Genomic DNA, 24,792 nt, shown 5'->3' with positions numbered 1-24,792 from the left:
CAGAAATAAAGATTTGAAATTGATCACTCTGTCTGTAATGACTCTCTAGAGTTTCACTTTATGTATTGAAGAACTGAAATAAATTAACTTTTTGATGATATTCTAATTTAGTGAGATGCACCTGTATATATTGCAATACCACAGCTTTGCATTATGTAGGGAAAATCATGTTCTCCTATAAATGCCAGCTATGGGATGGGCTTCACAAAAGCACCGACTTACCAGGTATAATGGCCCCCACCTACCATGGCAACCCATCGGCGCTCCGCTTTCATATCACCGAGGTTTCCGATTAGCTCATGGATTGGCATGCCCTTTAGACTGCTTTCTTTGAATGCCGCTGTCAGATTATCCGCAGCAGTGGGTGCAGCTTGTCTGCCAGGTATGATGCGGCCTCAGCCCCAGTGTAAGGAAGGATTGTCATTGTTAGCAGCACATTACCCCTTGAAAACTGGATTTACTACGAGCAACCTGCATGCTGGATGGAAAAGACTGATTTTAGTAGTGATCGTTCTGTCTCCATACAGTCGTCAGGTCGTGTGTACTTGGCCAAAAACTACTGGGCCAAAAAAGAAATGCTGGTCAACTTTTCCATTTACTTTTATTAGCAGTTGCTTTTCAGCATAAATAGGGCCATCTATATTCTATTTAATACTGTATACACACTGTATTGTGAAATCTGACCTCCACGGGTAGATAATAGTTGAAAATGCCAAAATAAGCATTATCCGTTGAAGCTCCAGGTACTCCAGCATCAATTCTTCCCAATAAATGGCCTTTGCCGTTATGCCAAGTCACTGTCACATACTGACAGATCTAGTAAAAAATCTGTATGCTGGGTGGTTTATTTGGTACATAGTTTTTACATCAGTAGTGTGCTCCTGTATTCTTTTACAGTAATGTATGTCAGTCTTGTCTATACAGACGCTTGGCTAAGTGATCAGCTTTCTTGAAGTTCAGACCTGTTTACATGTATCCTACTTTGGTATGGAATAAACAACATTTGGAAATGTAAAGTGGTTACCTTTAATAAAATTGCCAAAGTTTGTCTGCAATCTTAGTTTTCTTTGTTTTTTCATATTCGGTGCCCTAATAAGCATATTACAGCCTGCTCTAAGGCTATGTGCCCACGATGCAGAAATGCTCAGGATTTTTTCCTGAGCGTTTCTGCATCTTCCTGGCAGAAAAAAAATGCATGCGGATTGTACATGCGTTTTCTTGCCAGGGACATGCGGAAGTGAAGCTTTCTTAACTTGCATTTCCGCATGCGATTTTAGCATCTCTTGGAAAGTACTTGTCAACTTGGTCACACTATATACAGTACAGACCAAAAGTTTGGACACACCTTCTCATTTAAAGATTTTTCTGTATTTTCATGACTATGAAAATTGTACATTCACACTGAAGGCATCAAAACTATGAATTAACACATGTGGAATTATATACTTAACAAAAAAGTGTGAAACAACAGAAAATATGTCTTATATTCTAGGTTCTTCAAAGTAGCCACCTTTTGCTTTGATGGCTGCTTTGCACACTCTTGGCACTCTCTTGATGAACTTCAAGAGGTAGTCACCGGAAATGGTTTTCACTTCACAGGTGTGCCCTGTCAGGTTTAATAAGTGGGATTTCTTGCCTTATAAATGGGGTTGGGACCATCAGTTGTGTTGTGCAGAAGTCAGGTGGATACACAGCTGATAGTCCTACTGAATAGACTGTTAGCTGCTTTTTTCTTGCCATAATACAAATTCTAAGTAAAGAAAAACGAGTGGCCATCATTACTTTAAGAAATGAAGGTCAGTCAGTGCGAAAAATTGGGAAAACTTTGAAAGTGTCCCCAAGTGCAGTTGCAAAAACCATCAAGCGCTACAAAGAAACTGGCTCACATGAGGACCGCCCCAGGAAAGGAAGACCAAGAGTCACCTCTGCTTCTGAGGATAAGTTTATCCGAGTCACCAGCCTCAGAAATCACAGGTTAACAGCAGCTCAGGTTAGAGACCAGGACAATGCCACACAGAGTTCTAGCAGCAGACACATCTCTTCAACAACTGTTAAGAGGAGACTTTGTGCAGCAGGCCTTCATGGTAAAATAGCTGCTAGGAAACCACTGCTAAGTACAGGCAACAAGCAGAAGAGACTTGTTTGGGCTAAAGAACACAAGGAATGAACATTAGACCAATGGAAATCTGTGCTTTGGTCTGATGAGTCCAAATTTGAGATCTTTGGTTCCAACCACCGTGTCTTTGTGCGACGCAGAAAAGGTGAACGGACCACCGTGAAGCATGGAGGAGGAAGTGTGATGGTGTAGGGGTACTTTGCTGGTAACACTGTTGGGGATTTATTCAAAATTGAAGTCATACTGAACCAACATGGCTACCACAGCATCTTGCAGCGGCATGCTATTCCATCTGGTTTGCGTTTAGTTGGACCATCATTTGTTTTCAACAGGACAACAGGCTGTGTAAGGGCTATTTGACCAAGAAGGAGAGTGATGGGGTGCTACGCCATATGACCTGGCCTCCACAGTCACCAGACCTGAACCCAATCGAGATGGTTTGGGGTGAGCTGGACCGCAGAGTTAAGGCAAAAGGGCCAACAAGTGCTAAGCATCTCTGGGAACTCCTTCAAGATTGTTGGAAGACCATTTCCGGTGACTACCTCTTGAAGCTCCTCAAGAGAATGCCAAGAGTGTGCAAAACAGTCATCAAAGCAAAAGGTGGCTACTATGAAGAACCTAGAATATAAGACATATTTTCAGTTGTTTCACACTTTGCTGTTAAGTATATAATTCCACATGTGTTAATTCATAGTTTTGATGCCTTCAGCGTGAATGTACAATTTTCATATTAATCAAAATACAGAAAAATCTTTAAATGAGAAGGTGTGTCCAAACTTTTGGTCTGTACTGTAAATCCATGCAAACGGCATGGATTTATATAGTGTGACCCAAGAGAATGTCAAAAAGTAAAAAAATCTATACTTACCTTCTGATGGCCCGCGCTGTATTGTGTCCCTCCATTCTCCCTTGCCGACAGCGGTACACTGAAGGACCTGCCGACATCAGCGTCGCGTAACCCGTCACATGACTATGACGTCAAAGCCGGTCTTTCAGTCCATCGTGAACTGCCAGCATGAAAGGATGAGTGCAGCGGGGGCCATCAGAAGTTAAGCATATATTTATTTTTTATTTAATTCTTTTTTTTTTTTTTTTTTTTTTTACAGTTTTCCATGGTACCCAGGTCCGGAGGAGTCGCTCCTCTTCTCTAGACCTGGGTACCATCCGCACATTAGAACGCATGGAATGCGCATCTACATATACAGTGATGCGTAATCCATCCGATCTAATGCAAGTCAATGGCGGCGAAAACGCAGCACTTCCACAAAATAATTGGTAGTACTGCGTTTTTTTCCGCAATGATAATCCGCAGCGGAAATTTCCGCAGCATGTACACAGCTCATGCAGATTATCATTGGGGAACCTGGCAGGCCTTCTATCATGCGTTTTTTAAGCGTTTCTGCAGCGTTTTTGCCGCTGTGGAAATGCTTAAAAAAAGCATTCGTGGGCACACAACCTTAGTCTGTTTTTGTGGTAGTGTTTCTCCCAGTAATAAAGGCTGGTTGGGAGGTCTATAGTCCTCGATGCACATTAGACTGAAGTCAACCGGATCATCCGACAGGCTAATGTGTATGGTTGCTTCCCAGACTTCCTTTGGCCATTCCCTTTGTTCTCCGAGATAAGGCCAGAGGGATCTGGCAGCAGCTCTCATACAGAAAGCCGGAGTTCCAGTCTGAGCTGACCGGTCCTATGTATGGTGGATTGGGGAGCGATGGCTGTTGGTAAATAATCATTTTGTCAGCTATCCATTGCGTGTGTGTATCCAGGGTGCTGCTGACTTCATTAGCAGCATCTTCTAATTTCCTTTTCGTGTTTATTTGTCCTTCTCAGTAGCCTGTTTTCTCTGCCCTATCCATGGCTTTACCTCTTCATTTAGATCTATGTACAATCCCCCCCGTGCTACTGTATTGTCGACGCCACATGTCAGACGTTCTGAGACATTGTGCCTGTTCCAAATTAAGTTGTAAAATTCAAATACGTGCATGGAAGAACCACATCTGATATATTGAGCATCAGGGCAGATCTGAGTTTTATTATGCAGTCGGTCACTTATATAGGTTATTAATAGTCATGCATGATAACCATATAATTGGCTCAGCTTATCTCTACATATGTGCTAACATTAGCATACATACATCTCATTGGCTAAGGGTAATTCTGTCTACACCCAGCAATTGGATTTTAGGAATCTCTCCCATTCTAGTTTCGTTTCTTCCTTATGTTTCCCTAAGTCTTTAGACAAAGACTTTCCAAAGACTCCTTATCACTCACACACATACTTTCTCAAACTGCATTTAAGAAAGCAGAAGACGGACTTAGAATATCTGTTCCAGATGAAGTGCCCGTCTACAGGATCCCCCAGATACATTCTCCTCCCCTAATAGAAGTCGTCGGTCTTCCTAATTTGCTTCACCGGATTCTCCGGATCGATCTTTGTCACACCATCGGATGGACACACACACACACACACACACACACACACACACACACACACACACACGCGCCACAACAAGCAAGGAAACAATACGGGTGCCACATTCATGTGCTGGTCGAAGTTGGCATCCAACAGTTTGTCATTGTAGATAACATTTATCCAGTCCACATTTTTATTTGCTGTAATGATGGGGAATAAATATTCAAGTCTCGCTGCTACTTGATCTCTGCCTTTGAACTCATCCAGTACTCCTCTTGGAACCTTAATAGAGTCAATGTACACGTGATGGTCGAAAGAAGTAGGAATGCTGGTGTCATTCGTATGTCTCCGATTTTCTGTTGCATATTCGTGGAGCTTGTTTGTATTTAGGGTCACAATCTGGAGTGGAAGCAGGAAGATAACAATAACACGTGCTCTCCCATCCCACTTGGCAGTACTGGATAAAAGTCACCATTTTCCCAAGTCAGCCATAGCTACCGTCTGATTTTAGAGGGCCTCGTACCAAGTTAGTGGTGGTATTGAGACTTCAGTAGGAGGAACCTAATTGCCTTAGGGCAATGGTACATGTTAAATTCTGTAAACAAGTGTAATTCTCAGGCCCATTGGCCGTTTACGTTTTTAAGGTTGATAAGGGGATGCAACTGCTGGATCAGATTATACTCTGAAGAATTTTCTCCTTCTGTAGCAGAAAATAGCAGAATTAGGCAGGAGAGAGCAATGAGGTTTGTCTAGTTGCTTATAGGGATGGGCACCAGGAAAAAGTCTTTGGAAGTATTAAGTTGCAGGGTCTCAGTCTTTAGAATAGGTAAGTCCCTGATATCTTTAACCCCTTTACCCCTGAGGGTGGTTTGCACGTTAATGACCGGCCAATTTTTATAATTCTGACCACTGTCACTTTGAGGTAATACCTCTGGAATGCTTCAACGGATTCCCCTGATTCTGAGATTATTTTTTTTGTGTGACATATTGTACTTCGTGATTGTGGTAAAATTTCTTTGATATCACTTGCGTTTATTTGTGAAAAAAATCGGAAATTTGGCGAAAATGTTGAAAATTTTGCAATTTTCAAAATTTTAATTTTTATGCACTTAAATCAGAGATATGTCACATAAAATAGTTAATAAATAACATTTCCCACATGTCTACTTTACATCAGCACAATTTTGGAACCAAATTTTTTTTTTTTTATTAGGGAGCTATAAGGGTTAAAAGTTGACCAGCGATTTCTCATGTTTACAACAAAATTTACAAAACCATTTTTTTAGGGACCACATCACATTTGAAGTGACTTTGAGGGGCCTTTATGACAGAAAATACCCAAAAGTGATACCATTCTAAAAACTGCACCCCTCAAGGTGCTCAAAACCACATTCAAGAAGTTTATTGGTGCTTCAGGTGCTTTACAGGAATTTTTGGAATGGGGAAGAAAAAAATGAACATTTAACTTTTTTCACACAAATGTTACTTTAGACTTTTAACTTTTTTATTTTTGCAGTGGTAACAGGAAAAAATGGACCCCAAAATTTGTTGAGCAATTTCCCCTGAGCACGCAGATACCCCATATGTGGGGAAAAACCACTGTTTGGGCACACAGCTGGGTTCGGCAGGGAAGGAGCGCCATTTGACTTTCTGAATGTAAAATTTTCTTGAATAATTAGCGGACGTCATGTTGCTTTAGGAGATCCCATGATGTGCCTAAACAGTGGAAACTAAACCCCCCCCCCTCAAAGGACACCATTTTGAAAACTAGACCCCTCAGGGAACTTATCTAGATGTGTGGTGAGCACCCTTAACCCCCAGGTGCTTCACAGAAGTTTAGAACATGGAGCCGTGAAAATAAAAAAATCTAACTTTTTCCACAAAAATTATCTTTTAGCCCCAAATTTTTTATTTTCACAAGGGTAAAAGGAGAAAATGGAACCTAAAAACTGTTGTGAAATTTCTCCTGAGTACGCCAATACCCCATATGTTGGGGAAATACACTGTTAGGGCGCACGTCAGGGTTTATAAAGGAAGGAGCACTGTGTGACTTTTTGAACGCAAAATAGGCTGGAATCAAGAGCGGACACCATGTCGCATTTCGGGAGCCCCTGATGTGCCAAAATAGTGGAAACCCCCCACAATTGACTCCATTTTGGGAACTAGACCCCTCAAGGATTTTATCAAGGGGTATAGTGTACATTTTGAACCCAGAGGTATGACAGAATTTGATAACATTAGGTCATCATATTGAATAAGTTGTCATTAGTCTTGAGCACAAGTGCTCGCTACTTGAGTTTGCATTGGGTACTCGGGTATGCACCATGTATCACGGGTGCTCGAGTGACATGTTAGAGTCCCCGCCCCGCATGTTTCACGGTTGTTAGACACCCCAAAAAAACATGTGGGGTCGCTCGTGCATGAGAGGCGATCCCAGCAACACTTTTTTTTGCCCGTGAAGTATATGGGGCAGAGACTCGAGCATGTCACTCGAACACCCGCGATACTCGGTGCATACCCGAGCACCCAATGCAAACTCAAGTATCGAGCACTTGCGCTCAACACTGGTCGCCATATCGTCATCATTTTTTTTTTACTTCACTTTTGAAAAAATCCCAACCGTAACCTCAACCTGGATACAACCCTAACCCTAGCCCAACCCTAACCCTAACCCTAGAGTTTATTTTTTACGCCGTTCCTCATGCAGTATAAGTGATTAGACAACTTTATTATTCGAGTCGGTAGAAAAAAAAAATATTTTTTTGTATTGCTTTATTCTGAGAGCTATAACTTTTTTATTTTTCGGATGATGGAACTGTATGGCAGCTTGTTTTTTTGTGGGACAAGATGAAGTTTTCAGCGGTACCATTTTTATTTACATTCGTCTTTTTGATTGCGTGTTATTCCATTTTTGGTTTGTCGGTATGATGATAAAGCATTGTTCTTTCCTTCGTTTTTTAGTTATTTTTTTAACCGTATTCACTAAAGGAGTTAACTAGTAGGAAAGTTTTATAGGCCAGGTCATTCCAGAAGCGGCGATACCAAATATGTGTACTTTTATTGGTTTATTTTTTTTCATAATAAATAAATATTATGGGTACAATATATTTTTACTTTTTGGGGATTATTTTTTCATTTTTGTATTTTTTTTTTATATTTTAAGTTGTTTTTTTTTGGGGGGGGGGTGTATTTATTTTTTTCACTTTCCTACACTTTATTTTACTTTTACACATTGTCCCACTATGAGACTTTCACTTTTTGCAGCCTGATCGGTAGTATAGGATAGCGAGCAGCAGCTCCCTATGCTATGCAGCTTGTCATCGCTGCACACAGGGAGACTTTACTTTGGTCATGCACTGCGCATGACCAAAGTAACTTCCTGCCTCCTGGTGACCCGGATGTTGTCAACATACGTTAGCCGCCGCAGACATCGCTGGACGCCAGAGAGGAGGTAAGTATCGGCGCTTACTTCCTCACATTGCCCCCGCAATGCTGCGATCGACTTCAATCGCAGCATTGCGGGGGTTAATGTGCCAGCAGCAGTGCGGGACCGCTCCTGGCACACAGCACCGGGTGTCAGCTGTGACAATCAGCTGACACCTGGCGGAGATCGCCCCACACCGCTTGTGTGCAGACGTGATCGCATTATGCATAATAGTACATAGCTGGTCCATAAATCACAGGGCTCAGCTACGTACTATTACTGACTTGGTCCTAAAGGGGTTAAGGTAAAAATGTCCCCCAGGATATTTATGCCCATCACATATTTAGTCCTGCGTCCCTAATAGAGGGGATCTCTATTGTCAAGTATAGGGGAAGACAGTTGTGAGACTTAACCCCTTTACCCCCGAGGGTGGTTTGCACGTTAATGACCAGGCCAATTTTTACAAATCTGACCACTGTCACTTTATGAGGTAATAACTCTGGAACGCTTCAACCGATCCTGCTGATTGAGATTTGTTATTCGTGACATATTGTATTTCTTGATGGTGGTAAAATTTCTTCAATATCACTTGTGCTTATTTGTGAAAAAATCAAAAATTTGGCGAAAATTTGGCGATTTTCAAAATTTGAATTTTTATGCCCTTAAATCAGAGAGCTATATCACACAAAATAGTCAATAAATAACATTTCTCACATGTCTACAGTCATGGCCAGAAGTTTTGAGAATGACACGAAAATTATATTTTCACATGATCTGCTGGCCTCTGGTTTTTATTAGTGTTTGTATGATGTTTATATCACATACAGAAATATAATTGCAATCATATTATGAGTACCAATAGGTTATATTGACAGCTACAATGAGTTAATGCAGCAAGTCAATATTTGCAGTGTTGCCCCTTCTTCTTCAAGACCTCTGTAATTCTCCCTTGCATGCTCTCAATCAACTTTTGGACCAAATCCTGACTGATAGCAGTCCATTCTTGCATAATCAATGCTTGCATTTTGCCAGAATTTGTTGGTTTTTGTTTGTCCACCCGTCTCTTGATGATTGACCACAAGTTCTCAATGGGATTAAGATCTGGGGAGTTTCCAGGCCATGGACCCAAAATCTCTGTTTTGTTCCATGAGCCATTTAGTTATCACCTTTGCTTTATGGCAAGGTGCTCCATCATGCTGGAAAAGGCATTGTTGGGTGCCAAACTGCTCTTGGACGGTTGGGAGAAGTTGCTCTTGGAGGACATTCTGGTACCATTCTTTATTCATGGCTGTGTTTTTAGGCAAGACTGTGAGTGAGCCGATTCCCTTGGCTGAGAAGCAACCCCACACATGAATGGTTTCAGGATGCTTTACAGTTGGCATGAGACAAGACTGGTGGTAGCGCTCACCTCTTCTTCTCCGAATAAGCTGTTTTCCAGATGTCCCAAACAATCGAAAAGGGGATTCATCAGAGAAAATGACTTTGCCCCAGTCCTCAGCAGTCCACTCCCTGTACCTTTTGCAGAATATCAGTCGGTCCCTGATGTTTTTTCTGGAGAGAAATGTCTTCTTTGCTGCCCTCCTTGAAACCAGCCCTTGCTCAAAGAGTCTCCGCCTCACAGTGCGTGCAGAAGCACTCACACCAGCTTGCTGCCATTCCTGAGCAAGCTCGGCACTGCTGGTAGTCCGATCCCGCAGCTGAAGCAGTTTTAAGATACGGTCCTGGCGCTTGCTGGTCTTTCTTGGGTGCCCTGGAGCCTTTTTGACAACAATGGAAGCTCTCTCCTTGAAGTTCTTGATGATGCGATAGATTGTTGACTGAGGTGCAATCTTTGTAGCTGCGATACTCTTCCCTGTTAGGCCATTTTTGTGCCGTGCAATGATGGCTGCACGTGTTTCTTTAGAGATAACCATGGTTAACTGAAGAGAAACAATGATACCAAGAACCAGCCTCCTTTTAAAGTGTCCAGTGATGTCATTCTTACTTAATCATGACTGATTGATCGCCAGCCCTGTCCTCATCAACACCCACACCTGTGTTAATGGATCAATCACTAAAACGATGTTAGCTGCTCCTTTTAAGGCAGGATTGCAATGATGTTGAAATGTGTTTTGGGGGTTAAAGTTCATTTTCTGGGCAAATATTGACTTTGCAAGTACAGTAATTGCTGTTAAGCTGATCACTCTTTGACATTCAGGAGTATATCCAAATTGCCATTACAAAAAATGAAGCAGTAAACTTTGGAAAAATTACTATTTGTCTCATTCTCAATACTTTTGGCCATGACTGTACTTTTAACATCAGCACATTCAAGAAGTTTATTAACCCTTCAGGTGCTTTACAGGAATTTTTGGAATGGGGAAGAAAAAAATGAACATTTAACTTTTTTCACAAAAATGTTACTTTTAGACTTTAATTTTTTTTTTTTTTTGCTTGAATAATTAGCGGACGCCATGTTGCGTTTGAAGAGCCCCTGATGTGCCTAAGCAGTGGGAACCCCCCCCCCCCAAGTAACACCACTTTGTAAACTAGACCCCTCAGGGAACTTATCTAGATGTGTAGTGAGCACCTTGAACCCCCATGTGCTTCAACCCCCCAGTTTTGCATTTTCATAAGGGTAACAGGAGAATTTGCACCATGCAACTTGTTGTGCAATCTCTCCTGTGTAAGCCGATACCCCATATGTGGGGGAAAACCACTGCTTGGGCGCACGGCAGGGTTCGGAAGGGAAGGAGCGCCATTTAACTTTTTGAATGTAAAATTTGCTTGAATAAATAGCGGATGTGCCCCTGATGTGCCTAAACAGTGGAAACCTACCCCACAAGTGACACCATTTTGCAAACTAGACCCCTCAGGTAACTTATCTAGATGTGTGATGAGCACCTTGAACCCCCAGGTGCTTCGCTGAAGTTTAGAACATGGAGCCGTGAAAATAAAAAAATCTAACTTTTTCCACAAAAATGATCTTTTAGCCCCAATTTTTTTTATTTTCACAAGGGTAAGAGAAGAAAATGGAACCTAAAAACTGTTGTGCAATTTCTCCTGAGTACGCCAATACCCCATATGTTGGGAAAATACACTGTTTGGGCGCACGTCCTTGTTAAGAAAGGAAGGAGCACTTTGTGACTTTTTGAACGCAAAATTGGCTGGAATCAAGAGCGGACGCCATGTCGCATTTCGGGAGCCACTGATGTGCCTAAATAGTGGAAACCTCCCATAATTGACTCCATTTTGGGAACTAGACCCTTCAAGGATTTTATCAAGGGGTATAGTGTACATTTTGAACCAAGAGGTACGACAGAATTTGATAACATTAGGTCATTATATTGAATAAGGTGTCATATTGAATAAGTTGAGTTTGCATCAGATACCCAGGTAGGCACCATGTATCGCGGGTGCTCTAGTGATATGCTCGAATCCCTGCCCCGCATGTTTCATGGTTGTTAGACACCCCCCCCAAAAAACATGCGGGGATCACTTGTGCATGACAGGCGATCCCAGCAACGTTTTTTTTGGCCGCGAAGCATATGGGGCAGAGACTCGAGCATGTCACTCGAATACCTACGATACTCAGTGCATACCCCAGCACCCGATGCAAACTCTGGTCGCCATAATTTTTTTTTTTCCTTTACGTTTGAAAAAATCCCAACCCCAACCTTAACCCCAACCCTAACAATCAGCTGACACCCGGTGGCATCGCCCCGCACCGCTTGTGTGCGTGCGCGATCGCATTATGCATAATAGTGCGTAGCTGGTCCATAAGTCCCAGGGCTCAGCTACTTACTATTACTGACCTCGTCGGAAAGTGGTTAAAAGTAAGGCAGGACCCTACTGTACAACGTTTGGATACGTATTCTGGTTGTAGCAGAGTCATTCTAGTAAGGAGACTTCTACCTGTGTTGTCTGTCTTTTATTGGGCTACGGAAGGGTGTAGGCCCAGTCTTCACCAGTGTTCTACCCACCATACTCCAGGACTTAAAATCAGACTCATAGCCAGTATTGGCGGTGGTGTCAGATATATACTTTTGTCTATAGATGTCCCCATGCTGCCACTCCTCCCTAGGGCATGACACCATGTTTCACAGATCAAATTCATAACGGTTTACAGGGTCCAGGGCTGTGGAGTCGGTAAGCCAAACCTCCGACTTCTCAATTTCCATGACACCGACTCCGACTACATTTCAGTAGGACAACATTTCAGATTTTAAAATCATTTTTCAAGCCATTGTTATAAAGTATTCTAATTTACTCAGATAATGACTTTAGTGTTTTCATTGGCTGTAATCCATAATCATCAACATTAACAGAAATAAACACTTGAAATAGATCACGGTTTTTAATGACTCTATATAATATAGGAGCAGGGCCGGCGTCAGCACCCGGCGTACCCGGGCAAGTGCCGGGGCCCTGGAAAATCAGAGGGGCCCAGCCGCCCACTCACTCACTGTCGGGGCCCGGCCCAAACACCCGCCCGCCCACTGACTCACTGTCGGGGCCGGGCCCACACACCCACCCGCCCACTCACTGTCGGGGCCATGGCCGCATCTTCGGCACCTGTTCAGTGACGCAGGCGCTGCTTAATTGCCGGCACTCCCCCAGTCCCAGAAATGGCCGCGCGCTGTCAGGCTGTGTCTGCTAGTAATGACACGGCAGGGTCGACGGCACTGCACCTTTAATTTTGCTTGTGTGTCGCCCCTGCCGCGTCATTACTAGCAGACACAGTCGCACAGCGCGCAGCCATGTCTGGGGGAGTGCCATCAAACACCGTCGGAGCGGAGGTCCTGCACAGATGGGGGGGGGGGAGCGGCCCGGACCCGACCGCAAGTGGGCCCCTCTGATGGTCCAGGGCCATGAAATCTGTGACACGCCGGGGGCCCTGCACTGCCCCATACCTGAGGAGTTGCTGGACAGGACACTGGACCGGGGACAGGTGAGTGAGGCTTCCCCAATCCCCATATTAAAAATACTTGTAATGGGTCTGTGTGAGTGCATGTATGTGAATGTCAGTGTGTATGACTGTGTATATATATTTGTCTGTTTTATATATGTCTTTAAGAATTTGTGTAAAAATGTTTGTCTGTATGTGCGTGTGTCTGCGTACCGTGTGTGTGCGTGTCTGCGTACCGTGTGTGCGCGTGTCTGCGTACCGTGTGTGCGCGTGTCTGCGTACCGTGTGTGCGCGTGTCTGCGTACCGTGTGTGTGCGTGTCTGCGTACCGTGTGTGTGCATGTCTGCGTACCGTGTGTGTGCGTGTCTGCGTACCGTGTGTGTGCGTGTCTGCGTACCGTGTGTGTGCGTGTCTGCGTACCGTGTGTGTGCGTGTCTGCGTACCGTGTGTGTGCGCGTGTCTGCGTACCGTGTGTGTGCGCGTGTCTGCGTACCGTGTGTGTGCGCGCGTGTCTGCGTACCGTGTGTGTGCGCGTGTCTGCGTACCGTGTGTGTGCGCGCGTGTCTGCGTACCGTGTGTGTGCGCGTGTCTGCGTACCGTGTGTGTGCGCGTGTCTGCGTACCGTGTGTGTGCGCGTGTCTGCGTGCGCATGTCTGCATATGTGAAGGATGAGGTGGCAGGCTGGCCCTGTGTACTATATATATATATATATTTCTCCGCAGTATCTGTGCATCATGAATCGTGTATGTGTTAAAAGGGTCCACTGAGACTCTTTCGCCCGGGGCCCAGAAAAACCTGGAGCCGGCCCTGTATAGGAGTTTCACTTTTTGTATTGATGAATTGAAATAAACTAATTGTTTGATATTCTGATTTTGTGAGAAGCACCTGTATGTCTGTCCAAAACATGGATGCTGCTTTAATTTGTAGAGTCAGACTGTAGGGATGCACCCCCACCTGGTAACACAAGCTTCAGTTCATTCATAAATTAATACCTTTCTGGAAAGAATAGGGGCGAGACAGGATGTGACGACTGCCGCTTGTAAAATTCATGACGAGTAGTGGTGTTCGCTAAGCCACAAATCTTACTCTAGCAGGGACTGGAGTAGGATTTGTGGCGAGGCTCAGACAGAGGTGCATGCCGCTCGTCTGCCCCTCCTGATTCATACTATAAAACAAAATAGAATAGGGGCGCAAATGGTGCTGTTGCCCAACGAAACAATGGTTGAATAATAAAAAGAACGTTCACCTTGTCGTGTTGAGATAATGCATAACACATATAAGAGCGAATGTGGAGAGCTGCAGATAACACCAACCCTGGCAGGGTTTCCAAAATTTATCAACGAACCGATGTAGAAGAAGAAAGGTGTCTAAATGTCCACGCTCCTCCGCATACAAGCTGCTCACTGAGGAAGCGGACAGGACGTCCGCGAAACGCGTTTGAATGTGGCTTTTATTTAATAAAATTCTTACATCTATCCATCGGACACTGGATTATCATTGTATGCGGAGGAGCGTGGACGTTTAGACACCTTTCTTCTTCTACATCGGTTCGTTGATACAGCTCCTGATTCATGTAGAGGCATACCCCTGCTTATGAATCACAGGCGTGTCATTCCAGCCCAACTCCTCACCAGCACTGGTGTGAACGTTGGTCTTAATGTATTGGGCCCCTAGTTTTTACAGCGGTCATTATATGGTAAAATTGACCTGGAAATATGATTCTCCATGTCAGTGCGATTTATCACGATTCCAAGCATGCATAGTGATTTATTTATTTTTTTTAAGTAGTGGAAACATTTTTTTGAAAACTTATATATAAAAATATTTTGCTTGCTGCTATTCTCTTAAACCCATAGTTTTTTTAAATTTGTGGTTGTTGGGGCTGTGTTTTGGCTTGTTTTTTCATCTTGAGCTGATTTTTTTATTGAAACTATGTTTGGGTAGATGCAATGTTTTATCGCTTCTTATTGCATTTACTTGCAGTATCATGGTGGCCAAAAAACCCAATATTTGCGTTTTTTAGATTTTTTTTCTCATTACGCTATTTACTGATTGGATTGATTTAATATTTTGATAGATCAGACTTTTACATATGCGGTGATACCACGTGTTTTTTTGTTTTGTTTTTTTTTTAAAGTGGAAATATTGAGGTGAGCTGTACTTTTATATATATTTTTTTTTAAACTTTTCATTGTGTTTTGTAGTTCTCTTTGGGGACTTGAGCCTGCAATCTCTTGTACTATATAATTTATTTATTTTACTCATATAGCGTTATTTTTTTTACACAATACTAACTGGTCCAACAAGAGGACTTGGGCATGCAATCCTTTAAAGGGGTTGTCCAGTACTTTTAAAAATATGCCAATGTGTTTTAAAGATAAATAGCTTCTTTCTAATTACCTCCTGGTTCTGTTTCTGCCTGTGAGCGGCGCTATCAGTGGCCGCTCACAGGCAGCACGTGACCCCCCGCTGACGTCACGTCAAGTGAGGCATGACTCAGCGCTGGGGTCCTCGCGGTGGCTGCTGGGTTGTGGGCGGGGTTATTCCTCGCGTCACACCCAGCATCCACAGCCCGCTTTCCCAATGAATGGAGAGAGGGAGAGCGCGCGGTGGATGCCGGGTGTGACACAGGGGAATAACCCCGCCCACAACCCAGCAGCCACCGGTGGAACGCGGAAGAGGGACCCTCTGCTGCAGCCTGGACTTGCCGTGACGTCAGCGGATGTCAGAGCCGGCTGCAGCGGGGGGTCACGTGCTGCCTGTGAGGTAATTAGAAAGAAGCTTCTATTTATCATTAAAACACATTGGCATATTTTTAAAAGTACCAGACAACCCCTTTAAGTCTTTAAAAATAATAAAAATTTACATATACTAATTTGATATTGCTGTTGTTGTAACTACCTGTAATAGAAAATTCTTATTATGAATGGTGAATTCTATAAAAATAAAAAATGAACCACTATATAAAAATGCTCTTTTCTGTTTCTCATGCCTCGCAATAAATTAAGTGATCAAAAAAAGTATGTATCCCAAAGTTCTACAAAAATCCTACAGCTCGTTGTGCAAAAAACCAAGCCCTCATTCAGCTCTTTATTCAGGAAAATGAAAACATTTATGGCGCTCACAATGACAACCAAAAAAGAAAAATTTTTAAAGTGATATTCTTGTGCAAAAATAGTAAAGTAAAACATAAGTATAAATTGGGTATCACCATAATTGTATCAATCTTCAAAATAAAGTTATTTCCGTTAAACTGCATAGTAAACCCCATAAAAATTAAACTACCGTATTTTTTGGACCATAAGATGCACTTCCTCCTTCCCCTCCCAAATTTGGGAGGAAAATGTGGGTGCGTCTTATGGTCCGAACGTAGAGCTTACCTGATAGTTGTGGTGGAGCAGGATCGCAGGGCCCTCCATTTCCTCCCACCTTCAGGAACCCGGCGGCAGCAGCAGAAGAGGTGAGATGCTGGAGGCCGGTGAGCGGCGTGCTCTGCTTTCCAGTGTGTGCGGCCATCTTCCTGAAGCTGTGATCTACAGGAAAATGGCCGCTCGAGCTGGCGCATGTGCAGACTTCCTGTAGTTCACAGCTTCAGGAAGATGGCCGGACACACCGGAAAGCCGCGAATCCCGCTCTGCCATGCCGCTCACCGGCCCCGGCCAGGCCCCACTTGTCTGTTTTCTGGGGACTAATAATGGGGGGCACACAATGCTTTGTACACTGTTGACTTTGTGAAAATAAAAATGCAGCAGGCACATGTAGATATGTTCTGCTTTTTTGTCTGTGTTTGGGGAAGGGATTTTCTGGTTTACTGATTACACTTGTGTTTTTCTTGTCTAGATCTGTGCTCACTGCCAGGAACCTGGAGCTACCCTAGGCTGCTTCAATAAGGGTTGTGTCTGCTGCTACCACTTCCCATGTGCCATGGACTCGGGTAAGGGCAGAGTTGTTACAGTAACACACAAGTCTCCTTTCCATGGCTCTAAACGATAATGAAATTGTAACACCAAGAAAGAAAAGTCTTGGAATTATAGAAATCACAGGATGACATAATGATGTGCAAATTATTAAGAAATGGAAATGAATTTTTCAGAGCATCTCTATTTATTCAGTATGAAGTATTAGTACAAGGCTCAGAAATACCCGCACTTACCATAAATATGGCGAGGTTCTAAACACACTGGGGCTTCCCAGAATTATAGAACATTAGGCCATGAAAATTAAAAATATTTTTTTCCACTAAAATGTTGCTTTGGCTCTAAATTTTTTATTTTCTTAAGGAGTAATGGGAGAAATTGCGTAACAGGTTATTGGGTTATTTTTCTCCGAAGTATGCCAATGTGCCATATGTGGTCAGAAACTACTGCTCGGGCACTTTACATAACTCAGAGAGGGAAGGAGCACCATTTTGGAGTGCAGATGTTGGTGGTATATTATGTGGGTGCCATGTTAAATTAGCAGAGCCCTGAGGTGACAGAACAGCACATCCCACCCAAAAGTGGGTTTTACATTTTACAAATGACCTCCCTCAATGAATTCATCTAGGGGTTTGGTGAACATTTCTAAGAACAAATACACATGAGGATGGTTCTTCAAAGCTATGAATAATTTCTCTTATTAAGTGTTTGTATAAATGCATGAATCAGTTGATAGAAGACCTTCACCTTTTTAGTATCCACAATGCGTAAGGCATCCACATCATTCTGCTGAGACATTGCATGGTGGAATGAAAGTCTGCAGACCTGTGCGACATCTCAGGGGAGTTTCTCCTCCTCAAGCATGCACAGATCATCCTTTGTCATGGCCCCTTGTGTGTATTTGTTGAACTGAGAGATCTAACTAAGGCTTGCTGCCTTTGCTTGAATTGAGCATTTTGACACTACAGTGGTTTCTCAGAATGTTATAATTATAGAGTCATGAATATAATGATAAAATCCCCACTAAAATGTTTTAGCTCCAGATTTTTTCATTTTAGCAAGTGGGTAATAAAAGAAAATGGACCCTACATTTTTTTGCAAAACTTGTCTCAAACTATGGCAATATCCCATATGCAATCAGAATCTTCTGTTTGGGCACATGGCACTGCTTGCAAGGGGAAGGAGCTCCATGTGACTTATGTAGTTCAGACCTTACGGGTGCCATTTTCAGAGCCCGTTTGGCGCCAGAGCAGCAGAATCCCCCCCACCCCGTACAAATAACCTCCAGTAGGAAATTACACCCCTGGGGGAATTCATCTACAGGTGTAGTGACAATTTTGAAGCTACAAGTATTTTCCAAAAATAATTACTAAAATAAAATATTTGCTATTTTCACACTGCAACATCAACTGCGTTCTTATTACACTATGCCCACCTTGTGCTTCTGGAGCCATTAATCCCATAAATTACGTGGGTTCTCCTCTGTACAGCAATGCCACACAGTATCAGTCAAAAGTTTGGACACCTGTTCATACTTATTTTTTGACTTATTGGAATGTTTACATTGTAGATTCAGATTGAAAGCCGCAAAACCACAAAGGTTGGAAATATGTAAAAAAAGGAATAAAGTAACACATATTATGGTTTAACACCCGTTTATCCTTAGATTCTTCCAAGTACCCTCTTTTTGTTCTGATAACAGCTTTACACCCTCTTGGCATTTTCTCAAGAAGCTTCATCAGGTTGTCACCTAGAATGGCTTTCCATCGGTCTTGAAGGCGTTCCTAGAGATAATGAGCACTCGTTAGCTGTTTTACATGTCCTGTCTGTATACTCTTTTACTTCCTCCCCTGCCCAGGAGATGTGGTATGATCAGACAATGTTCCTGCACAGTCAGACACAGCCATTACACAGCAAAGAGTCGGGGCAGATTTATAAGATTATCTCAGCACAGGAACATTTTTTAAGCACATCCAATGTGAAACTTATTGGATGTGTTTAAATCAACTTTGTTCATGGTACAACCCTTTTAATTCTTTGTCTTCCTTTCCTGGAGCAGTCCTCTTGGGATCAAGTTTCATCATAGTGAGTGAGTGTTTTCCTGACTCCACTTGAGGATACCTTCAAAGTTTTAGCGATCCTCCAGATTGACTGACCTTCACGTCTTCTAATAATGTCAGATTTTCCTTTCTCTGTACTTATGTGAGTGGTTCTTGCCATATATTGGCTTAGAACAGTTGTGGAATACTTCTCAGCACTATATGGAGCTGTGTACCAATACTGTCTCTGCAAAACACATGATGGTCGCAAACCTCAAATGAACTACTCACAAGACATATCTATTTGAAGCCATGCCGGCTGACTACCTGATAACGCTGCTTGAGAGAATGCCATGGGGTATAAAGCTGTGATCAGAGTAAAAGGAGGGGAAGTTTGAGGAATCTAAGGTTTGACACACACTCTGTTTTTTTTTCCACATATTTCTTTACTCCTTGTTTCCTTAGTCTGAGTCTTGGTCGTCTTAGTTTCAGTCAAAGCAGAAAAATACTATGTGAATATCCCAATATGAAAAAAACATTGTATGAAAAGGTGTCCAAACTCTTTACTGGTACTGTACATGTAGTGCTACTGGTCCCAATAAGGGCTCTGACATAGCAGAAATAACAATAAAACTATTAGATCAGAGTGCCCGGCAGAGACGCCGATCCCCTTACCGCCCCGATCCTGCGTCCACCGCTCCTTCTCCTGTCTCCCATGCTGTGACCGCCCTGGGTGCGCGCACCACGTGCAGATCCGGGGGCACTGTGCTTAGGGCGCACGCTCCCTGCTTCTTAAAGGGGCTGTGCCCGCCAGCCTGTCTTTTGGCCGTGCCCGCCAGCCTGTCTTTTGGCCGTGCCCGCCAGCCTGTCTTTTGGCTGTGCCCGCCAGCCTGTCTTTTGGCCGTGCCCCCCTGTCTGCCTACCAGCAGTGCTGCCACTTTATATGGGGCATGAGTGTACTCAGGAGAAACTGCAAAACAAATTATATGGTCCCTTTTCTCCTTTTATTCTAGTCAAAAAGAAAAAATAGGGGCTTAAACAGTAGTAAAAATAATAAAAAAAAATGTTTTTTATTTTTTTGTTTCAAATTCGAAAATTGGGAATTTTTACATGTCAACTGTTAGATATTTTCATAAATGCATGTCATATCGACCTAAATTTAGTACTATCATGAAGTACAATCTCAAAATCACTGGGATACGTTAAAGCATTCTAGAGCTATTACCATATAAAGTGGCACTGGTCAGAATGAACAAAAATTGGTCTGGTCAGGAAAGTGAAAACTGGCTTTGGCAGGAAGGGGTTAAACTGCAATAGGGGTACGTTTATTTGGTTAGGAATGGTGAATCAATGCACTCCCTCTCTAAATTTCATTGATAGCAATATAGTGTAATATTTTTCCGTTTTGAGTTTTATTGGTTTTAATGTTTCATGGCCGTGGTATGTACCGGATGCTGCTGGCAGAGTACAGCGTTTTACTATATTTTACATAAAACGCTGGTATTTTTGCTGCATTTTCCACATCTGCAGCCATGCTAGTGTAGCTTTGCAGTACTTGCAATTTCAAGGGGGTGGAATGGCAAGGTCAAATAGCGGCAGATAACTGTTGTTTCTTTTGCAGAATGTTTACTAAATGAAGAAAACTTCTCTGTACGGTGCCCCAAGCACAAGGTAAGGAAAGGGGCTCTACAAGAGCGCAAAGCCTGTTTTGTGTTCTATTTTAGCTAATCCTTCCATGCATTGTGTGCCCTTCCCCAGAGGTTCAGTAGACACGCATACGCAAAGATTTCACCAAAAAAAAATCCAAATAAAAATGGATACATGAACAGCCCAATAGATTATAATGGGTATGTGTTCTATGTGTGAAAAGCATGGGTCGAGCACATAGTTGAAAAACACATATTTGAATGAGGCCCGTGTAACTTACCACTTCAGGACATACATGTACATCACAGGAACAGGAGTTGTGCCCATGCCATTCACAGCAGGAGCCAGTTGTAATACTGCAGAGCTCCTCCAGCATCTGCAGGAATCAAAGCGATGTGTGGCCCCAGCAGTGACTCCGGTCAGTACAATGTTCTGTCTGTGCTATTTTATTGTACACCATCTAACAGTGTGATCACAAGGTGCCAATGGGCTGCTGTCAACCAGAGGCCTAAAAATATCCTCCATGTCTGCCATATACTGATGTCTATTGGAACCTCCTAGGTGACTGATGCATCACCTCTTTTTAATTTGAATGTTGTTTTCTCTGAAGTTGCCCATGGAAAATATTCATTTTTTTTCTGATCCTTGTTGAGCCTCAATTTTCTTTTAAGGGAACCATAAGGAGCTTTTATAAAGTTTCCTTTGTACTGTGTGCAGAGAAGGATATATTTTTTGTATGCATGTTTTGGTAAACTATACATTTAGAATGCACTTTTGTTGAGTTATTCTTCTTACCTTTTCTTTTTCCTTCTCTTAGACCAAGACAATAAAGGGTGTGTCAGCAGAACAGCCAGAGCAGGGCTGAGGGGGAATTGTGGATCAACATTGGACATAAAATTCAAGCACAGGTGGGTATTCAGTTGGTGCTTTACTCTGTAAAATGGTCCCATATATTTTTAGCATTTCAAATGCAACATATTTGCCTACTTCACTTTGTTTTCTTAACCAGATAATGACACAGTGCTAAAAATGTACAGCTATTGGTGCTGGACTTTAATAGTGTGTCATTGTAAATTTACTTTGGGAGTTAAATTTCCTGCAATCTGCAGTTTATTGCCGCTTTTATCATCTCTTTTGCCTGCTAAATGCTTTCTTTCACAGGACAAGCATTGAGGTCTTGAGCAGACCCTCAGCTTTCATGGCAACCCAGTGGCACCCCATGATCACTTCACAGGCGCGTGGAATGAAGCACCCCCAATGTCGCGTGTTAATGCCGCTGTCAGAGTGACAGTGGCATTCAACAGGTTAACGCCTGCAGACTGAGATATGCCCTGCCTGCTGCTGTTAACCCCTTCACGTGTCTCCCTCTTTGATGCTGGCTCTGGTGCTGAGCCCGCATCTTTCCCGGCATATGACAGCTGATCTGATCAGCTGTCATTTGCCCCTAACAGCCGTGGGTGGAATCGCGATCCACCCTTGGTTGTTAACATGTTAAACACCGTTGTCAAACTCCAACAGCGGCATGTAACATGCCGTGCCGGAAGCACGGCACAAACCACACTCATCGGCATGCCCGTCACATGATATCTGGCTGTTGATGGGTTGACACAACAAGCCGGGGTCTGCAGGAGACCCCTGTTGTTATCATAGCCGATCTGCTATGAGCGCCGCCCAGCGGCAGCATTTTTTTATGTATAGCACAGGCGATCAGAAGATCACAGCTTCAAGTCTCCTAAGGGGACTATTGAAGCAAGTAAAAAGTAGAAAAAAAGTTTTTAAAAATATAAAGGAAATTTTTTAAAAAATTACCCCCCTTTTTTTCCCATTTAAAATAAAACAATAAAAAAATCAAATATACACACATTTGGTATTAGCGAGTTCAGAATCAGCCGATCTATCAATATCTAAAAAGAATTAATCCGATCACTAAATGACATAACTAGAAAAAACAAAATGCAATAATGGGCGATCAGAACATCATATCTACCCCAAAATTGTATCAATAAAAATGTCAGCTTGGCACACAGAAAATAAGCCCTGACCCAGCCCCAGATCTCGGAAAATGGCGCTTTTTTTTTTTTAACATTCACTCAGTTTTAGCATTTAATGCTAGAAAAAACAATTGTGAAATTGCACCTTTTTTTGCAATATCACCGCACTTGGAATTTTTTTCCCATTTTCCAGTACACCATATGGCAAAACAAATGGTGTCGTTCAAAAGTACAACTCGTCCCGCTAAAAACAAGCCCTCACAAGGCCATATTGAAAAATAAAAAAGTTATGGCTCTGGGAAGAAGGAGAGCAAAAAACGAAATCTGAAAATAACAGCAGCGTGAAGGTGTTAAAGGCATATGAGGGCTGATTAAATTAGCCCTCATCTGCCGGGAAAGATGTGGACTCGGCAGGAGAGTCTGCATCGATGTCAGGGAGACAACATATGATGTAAATGTACATCATATGTCATGAAGAGGTTCATACATTCAGTGGAGGTTATTTTAGTTTTGACAAAATGTTACCTCGACCATTCAGTGTTCACTCAATCTTACACATCCCCAAGTCGTAGGCCAAAGGGAAATCTGAGTTCCTTCTACTACTGTTTGTTTTTACTTTCCGAGATGGTTAGTTATATGTGAAATATTTATTCAGGGTGCGTTTTGGTCTTTTGTCTTTTAGGTAAAGCTTTTTTAAAGGGGATCATCACACCGTAGACCACTTAAACGATCTGCTCCAGTTCTATGGGTGGACATTGCCTTCTCTTGGGATTCATCACACTTAGTTAAAGCGTTTCCATGGACTCTGTGATCCATAAAATATGTGTCATCAAGGAATTTTTCTCGCAGTTCTCATAACAATCTGCATCCTTATAACAAAGGAGAATGGCTGTGTAATTTAATGGGAGGGAAGTATTAAATAAAAATATATAGATTATATTTTTAATCTGAAAAGGAAAGACGCAAAATCTTTTTATGGTTCAGATTAAATTTCCTTTTAAAAACTATGTTCGGGAAAAAAAGACTTAGTTTTTAAAATATTTTGTTCACTTTTTAACCGATGCTCAACATGCTAGAGTTGTTTTCTGTACCCACCTAATCTATATTCTTTCATATGAGGATTTTCGGCTATCAAATGCATAAATTGAAAGTTTCTACACAGGCTATGTATTCTGTGCGTCAAACATAAAGAGCGCAAGCTGCTGTGTTAGTGGCCCTTTCATGTAAATCTTGTATAAAATAAAACAATCTGGCCAGATTTTAATATGCAAATGCAGTGATGTCAGTGTATTGTATTTGTCTCCCACCTTTTGCCCGCTCTGCTTTACAGCTGTATATACTTCATTTTTTTTAGCATAAAAATACATTTTTGAAAACTTATTGATCAGTTATAAAGTTGTAAGAATGCAAAACATGTTGGTCAATACTTTTTTTTGTTTTTAAAGTTAAACTATGGACTGTATAAATATATATATATATATATATATTTTTTTTTATATTTCGTGTTTCTTGGCCCACACGATCAAATGAGGGAAGAGGGTGGGAGGTGACTTTCCAACAGGTTTCCTTTGGAGCCTCTATTTGAATTTAGGTGTTTCACAAAGGAAGTCAATTTTTTTTTTTTCCTAGAAAAAAAAAATTAATGCAAAAAAAAATTAAAAAGAAAAAAAAAATTAAACGTCATTTTATCATTTGACTTTCTTTCTCAGTTTTCTGTGTGTTGCCTATGAATTTCTTACTTGTCAATATATACAGGAAAAAAAAATGTAAATCCTTTATTTGATTAACTACCAAGCGATAGTTTGGCATTTTTGGAGGGCACAGAACTGAAAAATATAGTGTCGCTAGATCATAAGCAGATGATGAAGAAGAAAAACGCTTTTTAAAGGGATATTCTGAAGTTTGAAAGTTGTTAGTTAGTCTAGTGGATTAAGTATAAATTTCCGATTGCTGGGGGTCCAACCGACTTGCCTCCCACCAAATACTTGGATCTGAAGCGCTCCGGCTGATTGGTCGATCATGCACACTGCTGCGCCATTCATTCTAATGGGAGTGCCGAAGATCAGCCCGAGCGCAGCACTCAGCAATCTATAGTGCTCCCGTTTAGAATGAATGGAAAGGTAGTGCACATTATTGACTTATGCTCCATTCATCCGGTGCTCCCCAATTCTTGGGATTGTTGGGGACCATGGAGGCTGGACCCCAAACGATTGGAAAGTTATCCCCATCACATAAATAGGGAATAACTTTTAAAGAGGTTTTCCACTACTAGGAGAACCCCTTCTCATTCCCCTTGTTTGGCGCCAAAAAAAAATAAAAGCTTATACTCTCCTCCCGTGCCGGCACCGTTCCAGCTG

The 24,792-nt window shown here is 42.3% G+C and overlaps 1 protein-coding gene across 2 annotated transcripts in view; it reads left to right on the top strand.

The window, feature by feature from the left end:
• The window catches only part of TCF20 (transcription factor 20), a 454,420-nt gene extending 430,440 nt beyond the window's left edge, over positions 1 to 23,980 (top strand). For both annotated transcript variants that reach the window (XM_073644069.1, XM_073644068.1), the window contains 4 exons: positions 16,682 to 16,775; positions 20,419 to 20,468; positions 21,262 to 21,352; positions 23,118 to 23,980. In XM_073644069.1, the coding sequence (XP_073500170.1) occupies positions 16,682 to 16,775; positions 20,419 to 20,468; positions 21,262 to 21,309 (192 nt within the window). In that variant the 3' untranslated portion in view covers positions 21,310 to 21,352; positions 23,118 to 23,980. The remainder of the gene's footprint in view (positions 1 to 16,681; positions 16,776 to 20,418; positions 20,469 to 21,261; positions 21,353 to 23,117) is intronic.
• The last annotated feature ends 812 nt before the right edge of the window (positions 23,981 to 24,792 follow it).

The sequence above is a fragment of the Phyllobates terribilis genome, unplaced genomic scaffold, assembly GCF_046119375.1.
Source record: "Phyllobates terribilis strain yellow unplaced genomic scaffold, ASM4611937v1 Scaffold_8__6_contigs__length_399053987, whole genome shotgun sequence".
Taxonomy (NCBI): domain Eukaryota; kingdom Metazoa; phylum Chordata; class Amphibia; order Anura; family Dendrobatidae; genus Phyllobates; species Phyllobates terribilis.
This window is presented reverse-complemented; position numbering and strand designations above follow the sequence as displayed.